At 41.8% G+C, this 23876-nt stretch overlaps 1 protein-coding gene across 8 annotated transcripts in view; it reads left to right on the forward strand.

Moving 5' to 3' along the window:
- The first annotated feature begins 17949 nt into the window (after positions 1 to 17949).
- Positions 17950 to 23876, forward strand: part of CAMTA1 (calmodulin binding transcription activator 1) — a 1668879-nt gene continuing 1662952 nt past the window's right edge. For 7 of the 8 annotated variants that reach the window (XM_075605007.1, XM_075605006.1, XM_075605009.1 and 4 more), the window contains exon 1: positions 18447 to 19053. In XM_075605007.1, coding sequence (XP_075461122.1) covers positions 18990 to 19053 — 64 coding nt within the window. In that variant the 5' untranslated portion in view covers positions 18447 to 18989. The other variant, XM_075605012.1, reaches the window with a different exon arrangement.

Here is a 23876-nt window from a genome sequence, read left to right on the forward strand (position 1 = left end):
CCACGACACGCGGGGGGGCCCTGCTTAAAATATTTGTCCTGGGCCCCACGATTTCTGTTGGCAGCCCTGCCCATCACCCATCCGATGGAGAGGATTCCACCACCAAACAGAAGGGAGAATTCCTTCCCACAGTGGAGAGATCCAAACGCCGATCCCCGGCTAACGACCGAGTTTGCTGACTCAGGAGAGAATGAGATAGACTGTACAAATAGCAGAACCGCTGCCACGGCTTTTCTACGAGGGGATCACGATCCGGGGTTTGTCCCAGCATCGTTGGAGGGGAAAACAGTAAAAGCCCTGGTGGACTCGGGATCTGGAAAACCCCTGATCCTAGAGGGCATAATTCCAAACAACCGACTATCCTATGACTCTCCATGGAAAATCGAATGCATCCATGGGGATACAAAGAAATACCCGACGGCAAACATCCTCCTCCGCATCAATGATCGAGAGGCTAGACTACTATTAGGGGTTGCTCCCTGCATTCCCCAGAGATCTTTACCCATAGACACTACGGCCTAAAGACGCGCGGAAAAAGAGGACTGTTTAAGAAAGGCTGGGACTCTAGGTAACCTCAGTCTGCCCAACAGACTGCAAGTCATGGCGGGAAATGACCAGGATGGGGAACAGACAGATATGGGAGTTTTGCCAGTCCTGCTTCTTCCTGACTTCCGTCAGAGGCAGAGGGAAGACCCAGCTCTGGCTAGAGAATATGAGAAGGTGGTATGGGTCAATGATAACATAATGAATGAACAAGGTGTAAGGGTATTTCCACATTTCGAACTACTGAATGACATCCTATATCGTGTGAATAAGGTTACACAAACAGGAGAGGTCATTCGACAAATATTAGTCCCTAAAGTATGTGACCAGTTTCCAGATGTATTTTCTGAGCTGCCAGGGCAGACTGATTTAGTGTCCCATAGGATTGAGATGGAACCAGGCGTAAAAGTAAGGTCCCGCCCCTACAGATTGCCAGAAGGCCAAAAAGACCTTGTAGAGAGGGAGATAATAGACATGTTGGAATTGGGTGTGATCGAGGAGTCCCACAGCGAATGGTGTAGCCCTATAGTGTTGGTCCCTAAACCAGATGGAAAGGTGAGGTTTTGTGTAGACCTCCGAAAGGTAAATGCCGTATCCAGATTCGATGCATACCCAATGCCAAGGGTGGATGAATTGCTTGACTCCCTTGGTAAAGCAGAGTATATCTCCACCCTAGACCTCATGAAAGGATATTGGCAGACTGTAAGGATTCTGCTTGATCTGTGCCGAGTTTTCACTGCAGTCAAGGTTTTCTGTCTCTCCTGCCCTTTCTTATCTCTGTGGCCATTTTGGGTACTGGCAGCCTGCTTTATAAGGCTAGCAAATGTCCCAGAATCGCTCCAAGTAATAACTGATGCTACTAATTGTACACATATGCGTACTACAAACAGTCCAGGTAAATTATTGCACAAATAAGTTCATGAACACACTCCCGTCCAGTGTCCCACTGATAGATAAGTAATATGAACACCCCACTTGTGCCGTGTAACGTGACTATCCCATGGGTAGGGGCTATGATGTGGTAGGGAGGAAACAAAGCAGCAGTACTGCCGTGTCCCCTGCCAGGGAACCATAAACGGCTAAGTGTGCCGCAACCCTCCGCCACTGCCCCCACTAACCCGGTGTCACACATGGCCAAGATCCCCACGCAAGGAGAAAGGGGGGGGGAAAGAAGAGAGTAATGACTCACAATCTTGACGCGCCGGGTCTCCGCTCAAACGATGACGTAGGGCTCCTCTGATCCGGAAGTGTTGCAAAGCGTGCTCCAGCCCAGGGAAAACAGACAAAATTAGGATAGTAAGGCGGTTCACTGCTGCCATTGGGTATGAATTAGGAGATCCACACGCAGATGATTAAAAGGTTGTTTTAATTAGTGCATATACACTGAAAAGGTCTGCTACAGAGAGAACTCTGACGCGTTTCGTCCACAGGTAGGGACTTTGTCAAATTCATACCCCAACGGCAGCAGTGAACCGCCTTACTATCCTATTTTTGCTTTATAAGACTGCAGTTGCCATAGGGAGTCACCGAGCAAAGTTGTGTGTGTTTGCAGCTCCTGTCGGTCTTTGCATTTACGCCTTACCCTCTTGCCTGTTTTGAATTCCTGTTGCTGACCCCGGACCGTGACCCCAACCTTGCTGCCTTCCGCCTGCCCTGACCTCCGCTTTTCTCCTCGACTTTGCACCTGTACCGCCAGCCCTGACCTTTGCAACTCTGCCGCCAGCCCTGACCCCTGCTTACATACAGACTACGGATACTCTTACAGGACTCTGTGCCTGGGTTGTGGTCGGTTTATTTGCATCCCTTCCTCAGCCCTGCGGTTCCGCCTCCTGATTTGAGACAAGCACCGTCACAGAGTCTAGTTAATTGCCAGTCTGCAATTAACCAGCTCCCTGCTGGATTTAGAGGCAGTTTCTCTCAAACAGTGATAAGTCCCCGTTACAACCACACACAGTTCTGCAAACATAGACAATTCCATAAGTAATGACAATATTGACAAAACCCTTGGTCAAAGTCAATGATTAGGAAAATATGCCAGCTTTGCTTTTCAGCCACTGCATAGGCCTTTAATGCTTTAGAAATCCTATGCATTGCAGGCCCTTTGAATGTTGAAGGTGTTAAATCCCAACAGTTCATAACCATCACTTCCTTAATGCTTAACGTGGGGAAATAACAGAGTGATTTAGTGGGACAGTAAACTGGCTCTTAATTGGGGAACCAAATGGAAAAGGTGATTTTGACTGGCTATTGAAAACTATTATCACATTTGCAGTACAACAATTCCATAGTAGGCCATTATCCTGACTGGGCAATGCATTACCTGACAGATAAAGCTTTGGCATGATGTGCTAAAAGCTTAAGGTGAAGCCAAGAGCTTTTATCTTATGCAATACCAGACAGTAAGTGATATATTTCCTACACACAGTTTATTCCCAGCTTCTATGCATACAAGTCAGTGATTCTATAGATGCAAAATCATGTATAATATTTGGACTGAGGACAAACTGCACTGATAAATTATTTGCCTGTAGTTTTCTCAGTGCCATTCAAAGTCATGTAACCTTCTTTGTCAAATTCTGCTGAAAGAACTGTGCCCTGGCACTGCAGGGGTTACTCTATACATGGGGTGCTCAACTCCAGTCCTCAAGTCCCCAACAGGTCAGGTTTTCAGGATATCCCAGCTTAAGGGTACACGATCTCGAAAGATAACCCCAATAATGAGAGCACTCTAATCACGGCATATAAAGAGACACACTGGAACACCAGAAGCAAAAATCCCCCTAGATGATGTGTTGGGACTGTGAATCCCTTACAGCAGAGGGGCACAATCTCTTCCCCCCAGAGAATACTAATGGTCTTACTATCAGGGTATTAGGACACAGAGAATGCCTGTACAGCAACCACGGTGTCCCTCAGTAATAACCCTTTGTACCGGCAGTAACAGCTGATAATCCTGGAGCGGTATACTCCCAGCTTAAGCACAGCTGACTCAATCAGAGGTTCTTCTGATTGAGTCAATAAACACACAGATACCCAACAAGCTCTGAGAAACCCCAAACATTACCACATTATAAATATATATATGTGTGTGTGTGTGTGTCTGTCAAAAGGAGTGCTAGTGGGTGTGGCTAAATGTATACAACAAACAACAAACAAAGATGCCCAAAGCTACTTCCAATGTGACAAAAATACACAGTGCAATTCTCTTGGAAAAGGGTCATTCAGTTCAACCCTTTGGCCAAAGCATCTTAAGCCTGATGCCACTTCATGGCATGACCGTTAGCAGGTCTTAACACTCCCTGAGTTAAAATTCTTATTTACCTTTATAATTAGGGGAAGAATTATCAGCATTGGATCTGTCGTAACCCAGCAAAATGAAACTGCCCTGCCAACTTGGAAAGTGTTGCACTGTGTATTTTTGTCACATTGGAAGTAGCTTTGGGCATCTTTGTTTCCTCTGATTGAGTCACCTGGGTTGAAGCAAGGACTGATTGAGCCACCTGTGCTGAAGCTGAGATATCCTGAAAACCTGACCTGTTGGGTCAATACCAAATAATAATGTACAATACCAAATAATAATGTTGGTGATATTATTTGTGTCCTTTGCTAATCAACATGTTACTATACAGTATACAACAATAATAAGTAGAAACAACATACTTTCAATGGGGCACAGATGTAACAGAGTGATGCTTTTTAAAAAAAACATTATGACAAGTTTACAGCAGGTAAGTAATTTTTACATTTTGAAAATGTGCATAGCAAACAAATGTTTTTATGACATTTGGCAAATTATCTTATCAGTAAAAGACATTATATAGTCATTAACATTGCTGGTTTAGCCTTGTTCTTTTGTTTACAAAGTACTGTAATGATGGTGCCATCATTAGTCAAAGAGATAGACACAAGTATTTGATAGGTAGGTTCCAGTGTTCCTGACCAAACGATTCATAATTTTTCACAAGATAGAAATAAGTAAGACAGTTATTTTAAAGGTGGTTGAATCAGTCTAAGGAAGCTAGTTACACTAAGTTATGAAAAAAAAAATTGGAGCCAGTAGGTTGAACTGCACAATTAATTACTGACACCTTTCCACTTTGTATAGTATTGACCCAATGTCTTTCCCCAATACTCTAGAACTCAATCAACACACAGCTGATAAGCCACTTTTGTAAGTAAAAATGCTTCTGATCATTAGTTGTAGCACCAGAAATATAATTCCACAATATAAACATGGTAGCCCTGGAAGGGCACATGGGGTAGCGGCCTGTAACATCTCCTAAAAAGCCATACGACTTTAAGATGAAAGTATATGGATGTGGATAGAATTGCTGTAGATTGGTGTGACCAATTCCAGAAGGCATGGATGTTTCATTCAAAATAAAATGCTGCTTCAACACTTTGGGTACTGAGGCTGTGTTTATACCTCTGTGTGCTGAAGAAATATTAGCGTTTTTGGTGTTAGCAATGCTCAAACCACAATAACAACAATAGTAAACTTAGACTAATCGTATATGTATTTTTCAGCAGAACCTATAGCTTATAAATCTACCAATGGTTTCATGTTATGTTCTCACTTATTACAGACATTTTACTCCAAATACAAAAAAAGCATTCAATTTTTTTTAATAAAGGCAAGTGAACTTGCATAAATCCTTCATTCCGTGTTGCACTTAAAGTTACTGTACCAGAACATTTTAGCATGTTATTTGTAAATAAATCCTTCAGCAGTATAGAAGCACTGGAAACAGTGACAAACTTGTCTGACAGTAAAAATAAACATATGCTTTCCTTATTTGAGCATGGCATAAACATTTTATAAAACATATTTTGTTTATGCATATATTTTGTAAAACTAGGAATAACAAGGCTCTTCTTTCATTAATGTTCACCTATCTCCAAAGATAGAAAACGTTATAGTAACGTCCCATAAGCTCTGCCCGCATCATTCATATTAAAGGTCCATGGGGGAAATCTCCATACCCCCGAAAAATTGAGAGATTTTGTCAGGGACACCACCCAAAATCAAATTAGGGGATTCTTCATTTCTTGCCTAGTTGAGGTAAGCTCTCCCCAAACTACCAACGACTTAAAAAAAAAAAAAAAAATACCCCTCTGCTAGTGTCACCCCCCACAGCTGCTGTCACAGGAGAAATGTACACCAAGGAATTCTGGGATTTCACAGAGGGTATTCCTGACCCAATATATGATGGCCATGGCCCTTCTTTAAGTTCCTAAAGAAGGCACCAAAAATATTGAAAGATTACAGAATCCCTCTTATAACTTAACTGTTACGTTATGCAGCACTGCAGCGTTACATTTAGGCAGTAACTTGTCAGACAGCACTCAAGGGGTTAATAAATGTTAAATGCGTGGCTTTATACAAAATGATACTAGGGGAAGAATCAAGTTCAATATCAGGAGGAAAACACAATCACCATATTAATGAACAATTGGTTAACTGAGGAAGAAGTTCATAAGCGACTTGAAAAAATTAAAGTAAATAAGGCACCTGGCCCCGATGGCATACATCCAAGAGTTCTCAAGGAGTTCAGTTCAGTAATAGCCAAACCATTATATTTAATATTCAAGGACTCCATTTCCACAGGCTCAGTACCACAAGATTGGCGTAAAGCAGATGTGCTGCCTATATTTAAAAATGGAGCTAGATCACAACCGGGGAATTACAGACCTGTAAGCCTGACTTCAATAGTGGGGAAAGTACTTGAAGGTTTAATACGGGATAATATTCAGGAATACCTATTGGAAAACAAAATTATTAGTAATAGTCAGCATGGATTTATGAAGGATAGATCATGCCAAACTAACCTTATTTGTTTCTTTGAGGAGGTAAGTAGGAATTTAGACCAGGGTAATGCAGTTGATGTGGTCTACTTAGATTTTGCAAAGGCTTTTGATACGGTTTCACACAAGAGGTTGGTGTACACAATAAAGAAAATTGGACTCAGTAATAATATATGCACCTGGATTGAAAACTGGTTAAAGGACAGTCAACAGAGGGTTGTCATAAATGGAACTTTTTCAGGTTGGGCTAAAGTCGTGAGTGGAGTACCTCAGGGATCGGCACTGGGACCCCTGCTTTCTAACCTGTTTATTAATGACCTTGAAGTTGGCATGGAGAGTAAAGTCTCCATCTTTGATGATGATACTAAATTGTGCAAGGTAATAGAATCAGAGCAGGATGTAATTTCTCTTCAGAAGGACTTGGAGAAACTGGAAACGTGGGCAGGTAAATGGCAGATGAGGTTTAATACAGATAAATGTAAGGTTATGCATTTGGGATGCAAGAATAAAAAGGCGAATTACAAATGAAATGGGGATAAATTGGGGGAATCCTTGATGGAGAAGGATTTAGGAGTGCTTGTAGACAGCAGGCTTAGCAATAGTGCCCAAAGTCATGCAGTAGCTGCAAAGGCAAACACAATCTTATCTTGCATCAAACAGGCAATGGATGGAAGGAAAGTAAACATAATTATGCCCCTTTACAAAGCATTAGTAAGACCACACCTTGAATATGAAGTACAATTTTGGGCACCAATCCTAAGAAAAGACATTATGGAACTAGAGAGAGTGCAGAGAAGAGCCACCAAATTAATAAAGGGGATGGACAATCTACAGTAACTTATGAGGAGAGACTAGCTAAATTAGATTTATTTACATTAGAAAAGAGGCGTCTAAGAGGGGATATGATAACTATATACAAATATACTCGGGGACAATACAAGGAGCTTTCAAAAGAACTATTCATCCCAAGGGCAGTACAAAGGACTCAGGGGCATCCTTTAAGGTTGGAGGAAAGGAGATTTCACCAGCAACAAAGGAAAGGGTTCTTTAAAGTAAGGGCAGTTAAAAAGTGGAATTCATTACCCATGGAAACTGTGATGGCAGATACAATAGATTTGTTCAAAAAAAGGTTGGACATCTTTTTAGATAGGAAAGGTATAGAGGGATATACCAAATAAGTATACATGGGAAGGATGTTGATCCAGGGATTAATCCGATTGCCAATTCTTGGAGTCAGGAAGGAATTTATTTTTCCCCTTATGAGATATCATTGGATGATGTGACTCTGGGGTTTTTGTTTGCCTTCCTCTGGATCAATAAGTATAGATATATGATAAAATATCTGTTGTCTAAATTTAGCATAGGTTGAACTTGATGGACGGAAGTCTTTTTTCAACCTCCTCTACTATGTAACTATGTAACTATGTAATAATATGTGAATGACTAGTTTACTGAACCCCATAACGTGTGCCTGGATGCCCCCGCTTCACAATATCTAAAGCAGCAATCCCGCCTGGGATCTTACCTGATCCGCAAGGTCTCAATGTCCAGGCACCCTCATTCCCGCAATGTTCCCCAGGGCTTGTTTGTCCTCCATATGATGCTCCACATGCCAGCTGCGGGCTGGGGGTTGGACAGCCAGGCAGGAAGGGGGGGGGGGTGTCGGGCAGCCAGGTGGGGGGGAGGTCTGGCAGCCAGGCGGGGGGGGGATTGGGCAGCCAGGTGGGGGGGGTCGGGCAGCCAGGCGGGAGGTCGGGCAGCCGGTGCGAGGTCGGGCAGCCAGGTGGGGGGTGGGTCGGGCAGCCAGGCGGGAGGTCGGGCAGGAGTATCGGGGGCCAGCCGCATGGCCACACCAACCTCCCAGATGGGAAACGTGGCCGGACGGGGAACTTTGCCTGCCTGCCTCTCTCCAGCGTACACGCGCGCCCCCCCCCCCCCCTCTACCTCCCGCCCAGGCTGCAGCCATGGGGACGGAAGTCAGAGCTGCCAGCTTGTCCTTCTTTCCGGCTCCCATTACCATGCCTGCACGGGTGCCAAAGGAGCGTGGGACGGAGGGGAAGCGCCTACCTTGCTTTTCCAGCCCTGGGCAGCAGCCGCGGGGACCCCCCCAGTCTACCTCCCGCCTCGGGCAGCAAGCGGAGATCGAGTGCAGGGGGGGGGGAAGGGGCTGACCCAGAGCTGCCAGCCGACCCTCTTCCCCACGTCAGCCCAATCAGGGAGGGGGGTTATTTATTTATTTAAAAAATAAAATAAATATATGGGCGCGAACAGGGGAATTCATAGAGCCGCAGCACGGGTCGCCAGTGGCCTATATATATATATATATATATATATATATATATATATATATATATATATATATATATATATATATATTGAGAGAAAGAGCGGACCCCGCGTCCACAAGATAAATTGATGAAACTAAATACCGACTTCAAATAAATACTAAGTAATAAGTCAGTGGTGCTATATGGGCCAAATTATGTGGTAAGAGAAAGAAAGAAAGAAAGAAAGAAAGAAAGAAAGAAAGAAAAAGCCCCAAATAATAGCACTCTAGAACACCAATTCAATATACAAATACAAATATCTTTATTGAATGACTGTCACAAAACAAGAAATTTAAAAGAAAGCAGAGAATAATTAAAACAAGGCATGGATCCCCTGTACGTAAATCTAGACATAAATCCTCCAACAATCAATTCCAAAATTGGAAAAAACCGTGTCAAATCAGACAGATAATTCGCTCAAGTGTACCTGACAAGGTGAAATGATGTAGTACAGACAAAGGGCTAAGGTGAAAACGAAGTGGCAGTGGCCAAATGGTCAAATCACATAATATCATTGCATGCTCGTCCCTGTGAAATCTCTGGGATAGTATCTAATGACACAGTGCATCAATACATGATAGGGCCAAAAAATGTAAAGCCTAGAGAGGCACACTTCAAAAACCTATATACTCAAAGTCATATATCACCTTAACGTCAGACACACAACAAAATCATGGAGAAAATAAGGAGCAGAAGCTCAAACCATAATTACGTGTCCCTAGAGGGGGACAGACAAGGGATCCTGCCTACAGTGGGAGTGCCCAGAAGAAGGCATCTGGCCGAAACGCGTAGGAGCGGGTGTTATAGGCAGGATCCCTTGGTCTGTCCCCTTCTAGGGACACGCAATTATGGTTTGAGCTTCTGCTCCTTATTTTCTCCATGGGGTTATATAACTTTGAGTTATCATGTATTGATGCACTGTGTCATTAGATACTATCCCAGAGATTTCACAGGGACGAGCATGCAATGATATTATGTGATTTTACCATTTGGCCACTGAAACTTCGTTTTCTCCTTAGCCCTTTGTCTGTACTACATCATTTCACCTTGTCAGGTACACTTGAGCGAATTATCTGTCTGATTTGAAACGTTTTTTCCAATTTTGGAATTGATTGTTGGAGGATTTATGTCTAGATTTACGTACAGGGGATCCATGCCTTGTTTTAATTATTCTCTGCTTTCTTTTAAATTTCTTGTTTTGTGACAGTCATTCAATAAAGATATTTGTATTTGTATATTGAATTGGTATACTAGAGTGCTATTATTTGGGGCTTTTTCTTTCTTTCTTTCTTTCTTTCTTTCTTTCTCTTACCATATATATATATATGTAGTCCCTGTAAGTAAGAGCGGGCTACTTATCCTTCTCCTACTGGAGTAAGCCCTGGTAAGGGCAGGCGCCAGTAGTAACCATGGGTTTTTCCCCCTTCAAAGCCCTGCCTGGATTGATAGAGGAGGGGCCCCCTGACTCTGTGCAGGCCTAGACAGAGGGGAGGTCCTGCTGACATCATGAGGGGCAGGGCTGACTCTATTTAGTTGTAGTGGGCTGTCCTGTGTGTGTCTGTGTTCAGTCTGTGGATGTCGGTTGGTTCTGTCAGTTCGTGTGCGAGTTAAGTCAGAGCTGAGAGAAAGAGGTGGGAGTCCAGAATGCCCAGTTCTGTGAGGATGTCAGTCTGAGCTGGAGCAGAGTCTGGAGAGCAGAGTGTCAGGACCGGCAGTCTGTGGAGAGCCTGGAGGGAGTATGTGGAGTGATGTCCTGGAGCGCAGGAGAGTACTGGTCTGAAGTGTAGTAAGACCCAGCCGAGCGCATGCCTGACCTGAGAGGCCCTGTTCCACGTGAGAGTGATATCTGTAGGAGAGACCTCAGAGCCCCTCTGAGTAGAGCGGACAGGACTATAGAGGTGGACCACTGCCCCTCACCCTATTTAGGGGGTGAGGGGAAGGACATCTAGCCTCACCCCTAGGGCCTACCCTGTGGGGTGGAGGCAGGGGTATTGAGACCCCATTCAGCCCATCCTGCTGGGAAGCATACATCTGGAGGAAAGGAGAGAGACGCCTGTACATTGGGAGCACTGTTTCTAGGAGCTACTCCTTGCATAAACTGCTGTGTACTACCTCAAGTGTTACAAGACAATAAAGACACTGCTGCTGTTTTACATAAGACTGTGTGTGAGTTCTGGAGCATTCACCCTGGGACCAGGGTTCTTTCTCTATAAGGGTCCTACCCCACATCCCTGGGGCTTATAGAGAATGGAGGCGCTGCACCGTTGCTAAAGAATGAAGGCGATTACCCCAGCAGCCTGGTCCTGTTGTCCCCAACACCAACACGGGAGACTCAGGCCCTCCTGTTCCAAGCAGATACGCACCACCCAAGTACATGTAGCCAGCCCTCACTACACCCTAGATAGACATCTGCATCTGAGGGGGGGGGGGGACATGGGTTATATATATATAATGGCTGAGTAGATTATTTTACAAACAGGGGAGGTGAATATTTTTACTTATAAGATCACCAGCCCAGGCTGTTTTGATAACAAACTAAATGTAATGTTCATTTATATATTGCTTCTTGATATTTTCTTTCAAATTGTGCATAGTTACAATCAAACAGACTTGAGGTATGTCCTCTTACAAATTTATTTACAATGTGTAAACCCACTATTCATAAAACTGATTGATAAAAATATAAATATAGCTGGCTGTCACTTAGGGATAGTGTAGGTCAGGGCATAATTGACTTCAACTGGTGTTTCTGTCTGATTCTGTCCAAGTTAATACTATCTCAGTTTAATGAATAACCCCTGGTGATTTTTGTTCTTCAGACCAAGCATACTAAACATAATTGATTAAGTGTTTTAAACATTGTTTAAGATCTTAATAAAGATCCTGCATTGGAGTATACTATGATGATATATATGGAGGGAAGGGGGTTGGGGAGACTGGCAAGGAGCCTACAGACTCCACCAAGTTGGCGTGGAGTCTGTGGTCTCCTTGCCAGATCCCTTTCTCCACCATTCTTGGCTCTTGTTCTCTCTCATGCTGATCTCTCATCCCTCCTCCTCCACCTAATGTAACAACCAAAAGCTCAGGTCTATGATATTAGAATGAATGGGTTGATACATTTGACTGAGTTAATATGGGGTCCAGAGAAGCAACCACATCCACAACCTATGAAAAGCGCAAATACTACATATCATATCAAGGATAAATATCAATATCATGGATAAATATCATGGATAAATATCAAGGCTGAAGGAGCGGCTCGGTGAATAGAGGCACTGCCTGATAACACTGAGCTTGAAGCAGAAGAGCCTGGATCAAATCCCAGCGTCAGCTCCTTATGATCTTGGGCAAGTCACTTTATCTCCCTGTGCCTCAGGCACCAAAACACAGACTGTGACATCATCTGAGCAGGGACTGTGTCTGTAAAAATTCCTATGTACTGCATGCTGCCCACTATACTGTAATTGTGACGCGCTTTGAGTTTCATTGAGGAAAAAAAGTGCTATATGAAATAAAATTGTTATATGTTTGCTCCACCCCACTGATAAGGTAGAAATATTCAGTAGACACCTTGTCTATTTCTCAGAACCTATGAAGATAAGGACAAACAAGGACAGTAAACTGAAAAAGAAAGTTGAGGTTTCAATGTTTATAAGGGTTAAAAAAAGATTTTGAAATACTTACATGGCTTTTTTTAAAGACACCATTCATGTAGCTTTAACATTATAACTAAGTATATTGCTGTGACAAGTTCGACTTGGTCCTATAAGATTGCACCTTTTAAAGCTGTCCTGTTTGCTTGTGTTTAACACTTTTGTGTATCCCTAAAACCAAAATGAGAGCAGGCAACGTCATGGAGGAATTTGTCTGAATAATTCTATCGTGAACGAGGCTGTGTACAATTTCAATAAAATGCCTTTGATCTATTGTGTCTCTGTCCCACTTTATTTGGCAGACATTTTTGGTAAGACATGATTTACATGAAGTGTTTTAAAACTCCAGTCTGAAAAGGCAAACTCAAAAAGCATTTGGCCTTCATGTGAGGCATGGGAGCAGTGTAAATGTTAAGTTTTATGGCAAAATTAAGTACCAGAATACATTTAACTGCCTACATAACAATATAATTACTTTCAGCATTAGTTACTATAGAAATTGAATTATTGTATCCAGTTACTTTAAACAGGGAATATAGTAGTAGGATTATATTATAATAGCTCTGCAAGAACAGCAATAACATATCCCAAGTTTTAATGGCTCAAAATTCAGCTGACATAACAACGTATATTTAAAATATGAATCTTCTACAAATGTAAGCAACATTTACAGTATAATAGATATATACAACAAAAGACAGGGGTGCCCAATGCTACATCCAATTGAAAAACATATAAAGTAATAAGTATAAAGTTTAAATACTTCAATAATAATAATTACTTGGTTATTTTGTTAAACCCTTTGGTCAAAGCGTCATAAGCCTGCATACCATGTCAAGGTATAACCAAAATGAATGCAGGTCCTACACTACACTGTGAACCCTTCCTTTTACCTCTGTATGAGGGGAAAGAACCATAGTAGATCCTGTTCTTTGCAGCAAAGTGAAAAGACCTCCCAAGTTAAAAAGGTGAGGAGTGAGCTCTGGCGGGAGGTGCCACCTACCTCCATACAACTGTTACCAGTCAGAAATTGGTTAACACACACATTCCCAGCTAGCTCAAACTCCCACCACATTATGAATATATATGTATGTCAAAAAGAGTCGTACTGGGCGTGGCAAATGTATACAACAAAAGACAGGGGTGCCCAATGCTACATCCAATTGACAAAACATATAAAGTAATAAGTATAAAGGCATTGGGCACCCCTGTCTTTTGTTGTATACATTTGCCACGCCCAGTAGCACTCTGACTTCAAGATATATTCATGATGTGGTGGGTGTGGGAGTTTGAGCTACCTGGGAATGTGTGTGGTAGTATAATAGATGGAAAAGGGCAATAATATAATTTATCTACATTGAAGTGTTTTAGGAAACAAATGTGATTGTGAACAGACATGTATACATTACAAACGGACATTAGTAAAGCAACATGAAAATAGCAGTTTGTTTTAGAAGACAAGATTGTTTTGGTGCCAAAGTGACACATATGACTAGATGGAGGCACACTAAACTAACTTTTAAATGTAGTCACTGATTGCCTGTCTGACAGAATAGAGATGGCTGTGCATTTCCATTGGTATTGATATATTGATTGCCATCTGATCTTTTGAGTAAGGGTAATGAAAACATTTAAAATACATTTCTACATCCCTGACCATCTTTGACACCTGGAATCCAGTTTCTAGTAAACCTAGAATATTCATACTTCACTCTTTCCAAGCCCCACAACAGTTTGCACATAAAAATAGCTACCACTGTAGTTTCTCCACTCCTGTTGGATGCAAGTACTCCAAAGTAATGCCTATAGAAATCCTAGTCTAATACATGCACATACACACGCGCACACCTGTTTAATAGGTACAGCTTGTCTTACAGGTTTCCAAAACACAGTGTATCTGCTAAATGGGTACAGTTGTAGGGTATTTCTTTCTGTGGGAATTCTGCTGGATGTGACCTTATACGCAAGAGCAAAAGTAAACAATATCAATGCATATCCGTTTTAAACCACCTCTTTCATGCATTGCTACATATAACTCTACAGTACAGTCCATAAAGAGCAATTTATTATATTTTTGATTTAACATGCAATATAAAGTCTTAATGTTAATATCATTAATACCTTTAATATTTAAGTGGGATTTTAGTTGCAGTACATATTTTGTCCAAAATATGGTTTGCCTGTCCCCATGCCAAAGCCAACCCTTCCCCCCCCAAAAAAATCCTACATTAACAGTAAATATTTACCTGATCTCACTTGACAAACCTACAAATTCTCTTTTTTATTTTTATATGGAAGCACTCCGTTGAAAAGCATTATAAAAGGATTGTGCAGCACTGACTTTACTAAATGCACCATATGAAAGAGGTTTAGTTTAGTTGTGCTGTACCCAAATACATAGTATCTAAAATACAAGACACCACATTTATAGGATATTCTAACAAGTATGTAGCTAGGATAAACAATGGTAAGAATAACAGAGCACTACTCAGAAGCATCCGAACTTGAAGGAAAAAATGATGAAAAATGAAAGTGCGTATTCCGTAAAAAAATTATTATTTATTGGTCATAGGACATATAGTGAAGGCGTCGCCCCACCAATGCGTTTTGCGCCAAAAGCGCTTTCTCAAGGTATACTGAACAGTCTGCCAGAAGTATATCTATATGCAAATAATAAAATATCTAAACCAATCACAAAACATATCTGGAATCCGCCCCAGTGCACCCATCAACACCTGTAGCTTCATCACGATGTGCACGCACCCCTATGCTGCACGCTAACCCCGCCTACAGACACACACAATACAACAGCGAGCGTCAGCCTGTGAAGTTCTCGCTCGCGCAATGACTAAGGCTGTGTCCAGGGTTAGCGCTTAAGCGCTGACCCGTGCTGAGGCACGCTGACGCTTCTCAGTGAGCCCCTGCAGCCGCAATGAGAGCAGCTTTAGCAGGGGCTCGTACACGCTTCCGTAAGCGTGTGGAAGCGTAGGTCTTATTCAAATTATAGATTTTCGCGCTCACGGGAGCGCATGGCCGGTCACGTGAGAGGTTTGCCCAATGACGACAAACCAGCTCCGTGATGTCACAGCCCCCCCCCCCCCCGACCAAGGCCAGGGAAAGCACCCGCTTTCCCTCAGCCTCCGTGCGGCTGCAGTCCTATGGACGCAGCCTAACTCCTGGCACGCTCACTGTAATGTATAGAGAGAATGCCCACAGCGTAGGGGAACGGCCCGACCTGAAGGCGCATGCGCACGGAGCCACGCTCATGTTGCGTGAGCGCGCGCGATTAAAAGAGAATAACAAAAACTTTATTCAAGAAATACAAACTGACAAACACTTGAATAAAAGAAACAAACCATCAATTTAGTGTACACACTAGTTGTACCTTAACTGGTTTGTATGATAGAATAACTGTACATATGTAAATAAACACCTAGAGCTAAGTAAACATAGAGCTGATAGTGCCTGATATTGAAATCAAACGTTGCTCAGTATATTAAAGCTGCAGACCAAGCAATATCTGATGTTTTTTTAAAAATAAACTACTTGTAGCATTTTTTTTTAACAAGTCTGAATTACATTTTTAATATATTATAATGTAGCAAGCATTTTTTGTTTCTATAGCAACCATTTACAAAGTCACATCCCCCTCCTCTTCTGAAACAGGCTCTGGCACATACCTTTTTGAGCCCTGCCCTCTCTCTAGCAGTTAACTAATTGTATCTAGTGAGTGCCTGCTCACATAATCTTCCCCTCAGAACGTTGCATCTTTGGTCCTCTTCTGATGCACTGACAGACATACAATGTACCCCCCAAGCTGAATCTTTGCAGAACGATCTCAGGAGAACGGATCGATCGACATTTTAGCTAATTATCATTGTATTGATTGCATTGATGCACATATTAAAGTGGGGAAAAATTTAAAACAAACAGCAGCTTGGACAGCTGCTTTAAAACTCATAAATTGGCATTAATAGATGAATTAAAAAAAAAAAAAGTATTATCTTATACTACAGAAGTGATAAAAAAAACACATGTAGGATATTGCTTGGATTGCCCATTAATAATGTAAACCATAATACTCAGTTGTGTGCTCAAAATAAAATAAATAAAACACCTTCCAGTCTCATGTATTTTATTTGGAAAAAAAATGAATGAGACACAAACAGTAATATTTAAATGTATATATATTGTGCATGAAAACTGGTCCAACGTTTCGGTCCTTGAAGACTCTACAAATAATCTTTACTGTAGCAGTCCCTGCTCTTCCTAAAGGCTAAGGCTTTGGTCCTGCTGCGTCCGGGGACCACCAGCCCCTTTTCTCCAGTGTGGAGGTCCCCGCTGGCTCCTTACTACTTGGCTGACTGCGTGCTGTGACGCATCAGCCGTCGCTGCAAGCTCCTAGTGATTTGCAGCTCTGACACGTCACGTGGTGCGGCAGTCAGCCAATGAGGGAAGGAGGGAAGGAGCTACGGATGGGAGGCGAGCAGGGAAGGAGCTTCGGGGGAAAAGTGTGTGAGTGTATATGTATGTGTGTGTGCGCGCATGTGGGGGTGGTGGTGCGGGAGTGGACGGCACCACGATCTCAGACCTGGCAAAGTTTTACCACGCCCCCCCCCCCCCTCCCGGCTCCCTACAGACCGCATATCGCGGTCAATTGCCTGTCAGCGCGCCGCCTGTCTGCAGTGCGGGTGCGCTGACTGAGGGAGCGGGGCCTTAGTCTTAGTCCATGCTGGCACGGATGCTTGATCAGATTGCCTTAAGGCATTGATCTCGCCCATAGACCGCGTGGGCGACAGGAGTGGGCGTACGTTGCGCAAGAAATCAGTTGAAACTGATTTCTCGGCGTGACGGGCAGGTCACCCAATGAGGACGAACCGGCTCAGTGGCGCCTCCAGACACGCCCCCACAGCGCATCTAGCATGGCCAAAAACGCACCCACTTCACGCGGCTGACGTCACGACTCCGCTTGGTCGAAATCTGTATAGACTTGGCCTAATAAGGCTGCCATCTTTGTTGGCAATGCAAGGGGACACAACCATGTGCTCTCAACTTACCATGAGAAAACTTGTGTTTGCTATTACCACAGTCACACACGTCTGCGCTGCCATGGCAGCAGCCATAGAGGATTATAAACTGATGGATGCTTCCTCCTCTGGTAGCATCAGGAGAGTAATGAAGGGAGGGGGAATGGGGGGCGGTTGGATTTAAACTAACAATCTCAATATATCCATTGCACACACGCTGCGAGATAAAAGGGACAACAAACACCGCTAGATGCGATTTATAAAAAGCTGCCTCTATTATACTGATAATTGCTGTAGAATCGTCGAGGACAGGATTCAGGTCTCGCCGCGCAGGGCATGTGTCCCGGCTACTCCCATGTGAGACAGTAACGCGCCCGCTGCCTCGTCCCCGTCAGGGGGCAGAGGGGGCACCCCGAGCCGACCTCAGAGCGCCTCACGTGTGGAAGCTCCACGCGAGGGAGCGGTCATGACGCACTACCATCGTCACCCGCTCAGCCCTTTCCTGAGGGGAGGCATCCTGCGCTGCCGTTGGTCAGCCACCTCGCGGAGACTCCACCCCGCACGTCGCCTCCCTCCCGTGCTATCCAATGGACACGCTCCCTTTGTTCTCGTCTAACTCGATTGGCCTCCATTTACTAGCTCTTTCGCCCACTGTCCAATCAAATTGTTTGTTTAGGGGTTGAATGGGCGGTTTATTCTTCAGCCAATAGCGTGTATCATTGAGCCAGGACCAACGTAGCCAATGGAGGGGGGGAAGCTTGACGAGTCAATACTCTTTGAGACAGCGACCCTCCCACATTGATTTGAGGGGAAAAAAAACAATTGTCGCGATTGGCTGCAAAGGACGTCAATCATGTAGGCTCCATTCTCACGTCCAAGAGCTGACTGTGAGAAGTGGGCGTGACCGGGATACCCTCTACACCCCCCACCCACCCTTTTTTTCTTCCCTTTTACTTTTCCCTCCACCCCTCCCGCGCGCGCGCCGCTGTTGTCGCCTGCCGGGAGCGCGCGCTTGGTTACCGGTCGCGAGGAGGAGGAGGATGTGGCGCGCGGAGGGGAAATGGCTGCCGAAAACAAGCCGGAAGGTAAAGAGAGCGAAACATTTCAGTTGTGTTTCTTTCAGGGCTTCGAAAGATGAAGAAGGGATAAAAAAGAGAAGAAACAAAAAACCTCCCCAAACAATAAAGAGTAGCGGCCGAAGGCAGCGTGAAGGAGGGAGGGAAAGGGGAGGGGTATCGCGCTGGGAAGGCAGGCGAGGGCTGAGTAGCGGTGGAGCTGGGCGCACACGGCGGCGGCGGAGGGAGGAGGAGGTGGTGTGGGCACAGTTTGCTGAGAGCTCCTGTCACTTGTGTAGATTGAAGCAGCAGGACGTGGGGCTGGGGGAGGAGGATCGGGTAGGAAGGGGTCCCCCGTCCAAGCACCGTGTCCTGTCACCCGGTATTCCTGCCACTTCCACGCACCCCCTTTTATCCACCTTGATTTCATATTTTGCTAGAGAGAGAGAGAGAGGGCAGCAGGGGGAGGAGGGGGGTGAGTGAAGAGGGGGCTGGGATGTTTCCTTGGCTCCCACAAATCACAACCACCGGGTTGTAAGTAGTATTGGCTTGGAAGAGAAGCAGCACCTCGTCATTTCAATGAATAACATCGTGGAAGGACCTTTAACCAACCAGACCCGGCGCCAGACAACTGGAAAGTATGGTAAATGGTGTAAAAGAGCTCCAGTGTTTATTCACATGTTTGAAGAGAAATCGTGGCATGAGTTTTTTTCCCCCCATTCTGATAGAAGGCATTTCCCATTCATTTTTTGTGTGTGTGTGTGGGGGGAAGAGGGGGGGGGGGTTCTATTTTGCCTCATGTTAGTTCATCCTTGACAGGGGCATCTTGTTGATACATTTCCATGGTAAGGGATGAGTTTCAGAGTCAGACATATACACCAAACTTTCCACCAAATGAGCATCGTGAAGTTTACTACACTACAAATAGCGCATGTGACACATACATGCACTTTATTAAAGCATCTACTTATATGTAATACTTGTAGGAGGTGATTTTAAGTGTGGTGACATTTAAATATAATTACATTTGTTTTGCACTGATGAATTAATGTTACTCAAAAATGGATAAATACAGGTTTGTTTATCTTACAATAAACGGCATCATTCCTCTTAAATGTGCCTTTTTACCTGAGCTGGGGAAACCCATAGATGTTTTGATTGAAGGGCAGTAGCTATTTGCAATTTGGAAGCAGCCCATGGACTCGATGGATATTTGAAGTGTGTGTGTGTGTGTGTGTGTGTGTCTCTGTGTGTGTAAAATAATATTGGAGAAGAGAAAAAAATAATAAAAGATATATATATAATTATTATTATTATTTTTAATGGTTGAATGACCGGTTAGGTTACATGGGTTAAGTTAATATAATGTATATAATATTGCTGATTGGTAATTAGCAAATTAACATAAAAGGGAATTCCTTAATGTCGCGATGACTCTTATAGAGAGGTAGCAGTTTTATTCCAATAGAGCTACAACTAGAGAAAAAGGAAAGTTTATCTATAATGTGTTTAAGTACAGTATGTCATTGTCTCCAATTAATTGTGGTATCTTAACTATTCATGGCTTTCCAGAGTGCACGCTTAACAAATAACCAATCAGACTGTACGTTTGTACATAGTGTTGTGTTTTTAAAGAATACTAGATAATTTGATAATCTTAGGTACCACTTAATATATTTCAAATCCACAAGGGGGTAGTGATGCACTATCATGATATTTTCAGTATAGACATGCTGATTATGTTTTTTTTTTCCAAATGCTTTGGCTTTACAGAAAAATGGCACATTTGCATTTTAAGTTCAGATACTACAAACTATATTTTTAATTGCCATATCAAATTAATTCACATCACTGCATAAAACAAAATTATTGACATGTTCTCTATTTTATTTCTTTATAAGAGACGAAACCATATATTTTAATATATTTTGAATTGCTAAATGAGAAGTTAGAAAATCATGATTGAAGTCTAGAAAAATGATAATCTAATAAGTATCATAGTTGTTGAGAAAAGCATAATTGAATAATATAGATTTTCATATAGTAAAAACAAAAAGTTATTTCCCAGTTGGAGCACAGTACTGTTTTTGTTCAAGCTTACTATCCCTTGTTGCAGTAATTAATTTGCATGCTTGTGTCTAGCCTTTTCTTTTGCAAAGTGGAAATCTAGACCATCTCGAAACACAAAGTCTATAACTGATAGTATAACAAAGGAAACATGAAGCGTACCGAAACATTTATTTTCCCAGGGACAGTCTTAATTAGTCTTTTAAATTGTTGATTTTATGTTTTTTTTTTTTTTTTTTTAATGGTAAGTAAAGCAAAATAGGACCAAACATACATTCCAGCAAATTAAAATTAAGCTATTATTTTTGTTTTGGTGTAACTTCAAAGTCAAATATATGCATCTTTTTATGTTCTGTATACCATACTCAGGCTGAAAAACAATCGTTAAATAAAAATGGTTGTAATATTTGCTTGTAATTATGAAAGGTAATGCTGATGGAGCGGAGTCTTTCCAATTTGAAAACATGTTGGGCAATTATGCAAGCACAATAAATGCTGGATAATATGTTCTAGTATATTCAACGTAATCAATTTGTTTGAAAACCAACAATACTATTTATATATACATATTTAATGTAGAAATATGAAGAAAAAAATGTTTATAGCTTATACTTGATATTGTTCCACAGGACCTCTGCTTCACATATGGTCATTCTCCCACCCATTGCCAGTTTTGTTCCACCCAATGGAATGTGATTTGCAAACTCTGTAGACTGTTTAAGAATGTATTTTTTTTTTTAGAGCAGATGGAACTGACTGTCTCCTTTCACTTTAGACCTGTCCTTAAAGTACACGTAACAAACTGTTGTCTGGCCCAGTGGATGAGATTACACGCTTACTATCTGCACTTGAAGCTGATTTTCCCTTCAGTCTTATTATTTATGATAAATACATTGCAACCGTAGATGTAGGTGACAGGTTTATATTAGGATTTTTAATTCTGATACTAACAAATTAATGTATTTCACCAAGTGAAAGGCTACTTTGCAACTATAAAGTTAGGGGGGTGCTTTACAAGGCTGTAGTTGGGGTTTCACTACGAAATCCTTTATCACTTGTTCACATTACTATTCATTATTTTCCATTTTTACTACGTTAATTTCCCCTTTACCCTTATTGGGTTAAAGCAATAGATGTGAAGAAAATGAATTGTTATGAGGTGTCTGGTGATACAGATTCACATTTTATATCAGTCACCATCTTTTCATCTTGATGCTTTTTAATGTTTTGCTGCTGTGGGAGCATACATGTGATTGAACATCAACATATTGCACTTAGCGACATTTTTAAATGCTTGGCATGTTTCTTCTATTGAAAACATACAGATATCCTTTGTGGTTATGGTGTGCACTTCAAAAAATATTTTATCTTGGAAAACACATGCTGTTTGAGATTATGCTACACCTTTTCGGTAAATAGGTTCACAGTGAATGTCTGTCACACACAATGCTGTGGTTGCTAACCAAGGTGCTGAATGCTAACTAGGGAATCCCCTCTTAATGCAGTAAATAGTACCAGTCTTTTCTGAAACGTTAATTCATTATATAATGTGCAGTACTCTTAAGATTAACACAATTAGAGTGCCAAGATCTGGCATATCTCTATTTTTTAATTTCTTTCCTTTTGTTTTTATGAATAATGTAACTTTTTTTTAAAGCTGGAATATATGCCATTTTAATAGAAAATACAAATTACTTCCATTTTTGAGCGGTTTTATCATCTCCTCAATTTTGGATTAATTAAAAAGATGGTCTATGAATTATCTTCTTTCACTTCGAAGGAGCTCTAATGTATAGTAAATTAGTGCATCAAAGTAGACCTCCCGCATTGAAGAGGTTGCCATACAATCTTAATCACATTATGTAGCATACAAGAAATGTCATTCTAATGCATTTTTGTGACTAGCACAAATAGAAAAAGTTGGAAGTAGGAAGGAATTTGTAAGAATTTATTTTCTTTGAAACACTTTTTAAGATATAACATTCTATCAAACCATGGATAAAAATTGGTTAAATCTTGTAATAATCTATTGTTTTCAGGCAGTTTGCAAGTAATAAAATCAGTTTTAAGGATTTTTTTTTTTGCTTTCAAAGCAATAAGTTTGCACGGTCAAAGTAATGAGAAACAAGTGGGCTTTAAAGAGCCATAAACACAAACGTATCACTACTCATTCTATATACAGTAATACATCCATGTAATTACAGTATATCCTGTGTTTATTGGTTACATTGAAAGCTACAACCTTTGACTGAAAGACTTGGTCTGTCAGGTTCTGCCTTTTGGCTTTGTACAGTTTGAGATTTTTATTGTGAAGAAAATAATTGCCTAGAAAAATGTGGAAAATAAATCCTTTTGTGCAATTGCCATGCATCACAGAAAAGGTCATGCTGCTCTATGTTTTAGATACCAAAGTAATTATGCAATTATCTTGTTGAATTCAGTAGTACATGCCAAAAATGCACATTTTCGAGGAAGTACTGTTGTGCTAGGTAATCAGTTACAAGGTAAGGGTCATATTAGGCAGCAGTTCCACCAAGGAGGCGGAAATTTTACATATGAAGGCCTTCTCTTTGAACAAATTAAAGTTTATACTGCTGGATACTTCAACATGGCTTTGGAAAGATATTTTAGGTGCTTGAAATCGAAGTTATACGTAAATGTCTACAGGAAATGTAGTTGGTGTAGCATACTGTTTTAATCATTCTACTTATAAAACACCTTCAGTGTTATGTATCAAAGTTTACCAGCTTTGGGGGAAGAAATTATTGCAGATTTAATAAAAATGAAAATCTGAGATTTTTCTTTTTTGCTTTGATAAATCTTGTGCAGGTCCCCCCCCCCTCCATTTTGGCATCCAGGATCCTTTGATACATAGCCCCCATGCAATTGAAACTGACCAAGGACTCCTGGAGGTCTTGAGGCATGAACAATCATCTCCACTGATGAGGAACAATAAACCCAGCTAAATCATTTTAAGGACGGACTCATCATAGTACATGTAGAAATTATTGTGAACTGGGAAGGTTCAAATTGAAACAAGGGATTCATTTCATTTTTCTACTTTTGTGTCTCTTTGCAGTATTGACTCCAAACATTTTACATTTCCACGCTATTCTATATGGTAGTTAATTATGTTAAGATTCAGTAGATTTAGTCTTATTTACTGTAATGAAAACGCTATTGTCAGTACAGGTTAGGTTCCGAGTTAATAGTAATCAGACTATGGGAAGGTGCAAGTTTCCCAAAAATTAATGTGAGTAACATGATGGTTTTTTTTTTTTTTTTTAAAGTGTAGGTCGTGTTAGCTTGTGGTAACTTCTGCACTTTTGCAGAAATGATTAGGACCCATGAGAAAGGTATGTCACCCTACATAAATGCTTCCTTCTAGTGTCTGTGCCT

The sequence above is a fragment of the Ascaphus truei genome, chromosome 6 (assembly GCF_040206685.1).
Source record: "Ascaphus truei isolate aAscTru1 chromosome 6, aAscTru1.hap1, whole genome shotgun sequence".
NCBI classification, from domain to species: domain Eukaryota; kingdom Metazoa; phylum Chordata; class Amphibia; order Anura; family Ascaphidae; genus Ascaphus; species Ascaphus truei.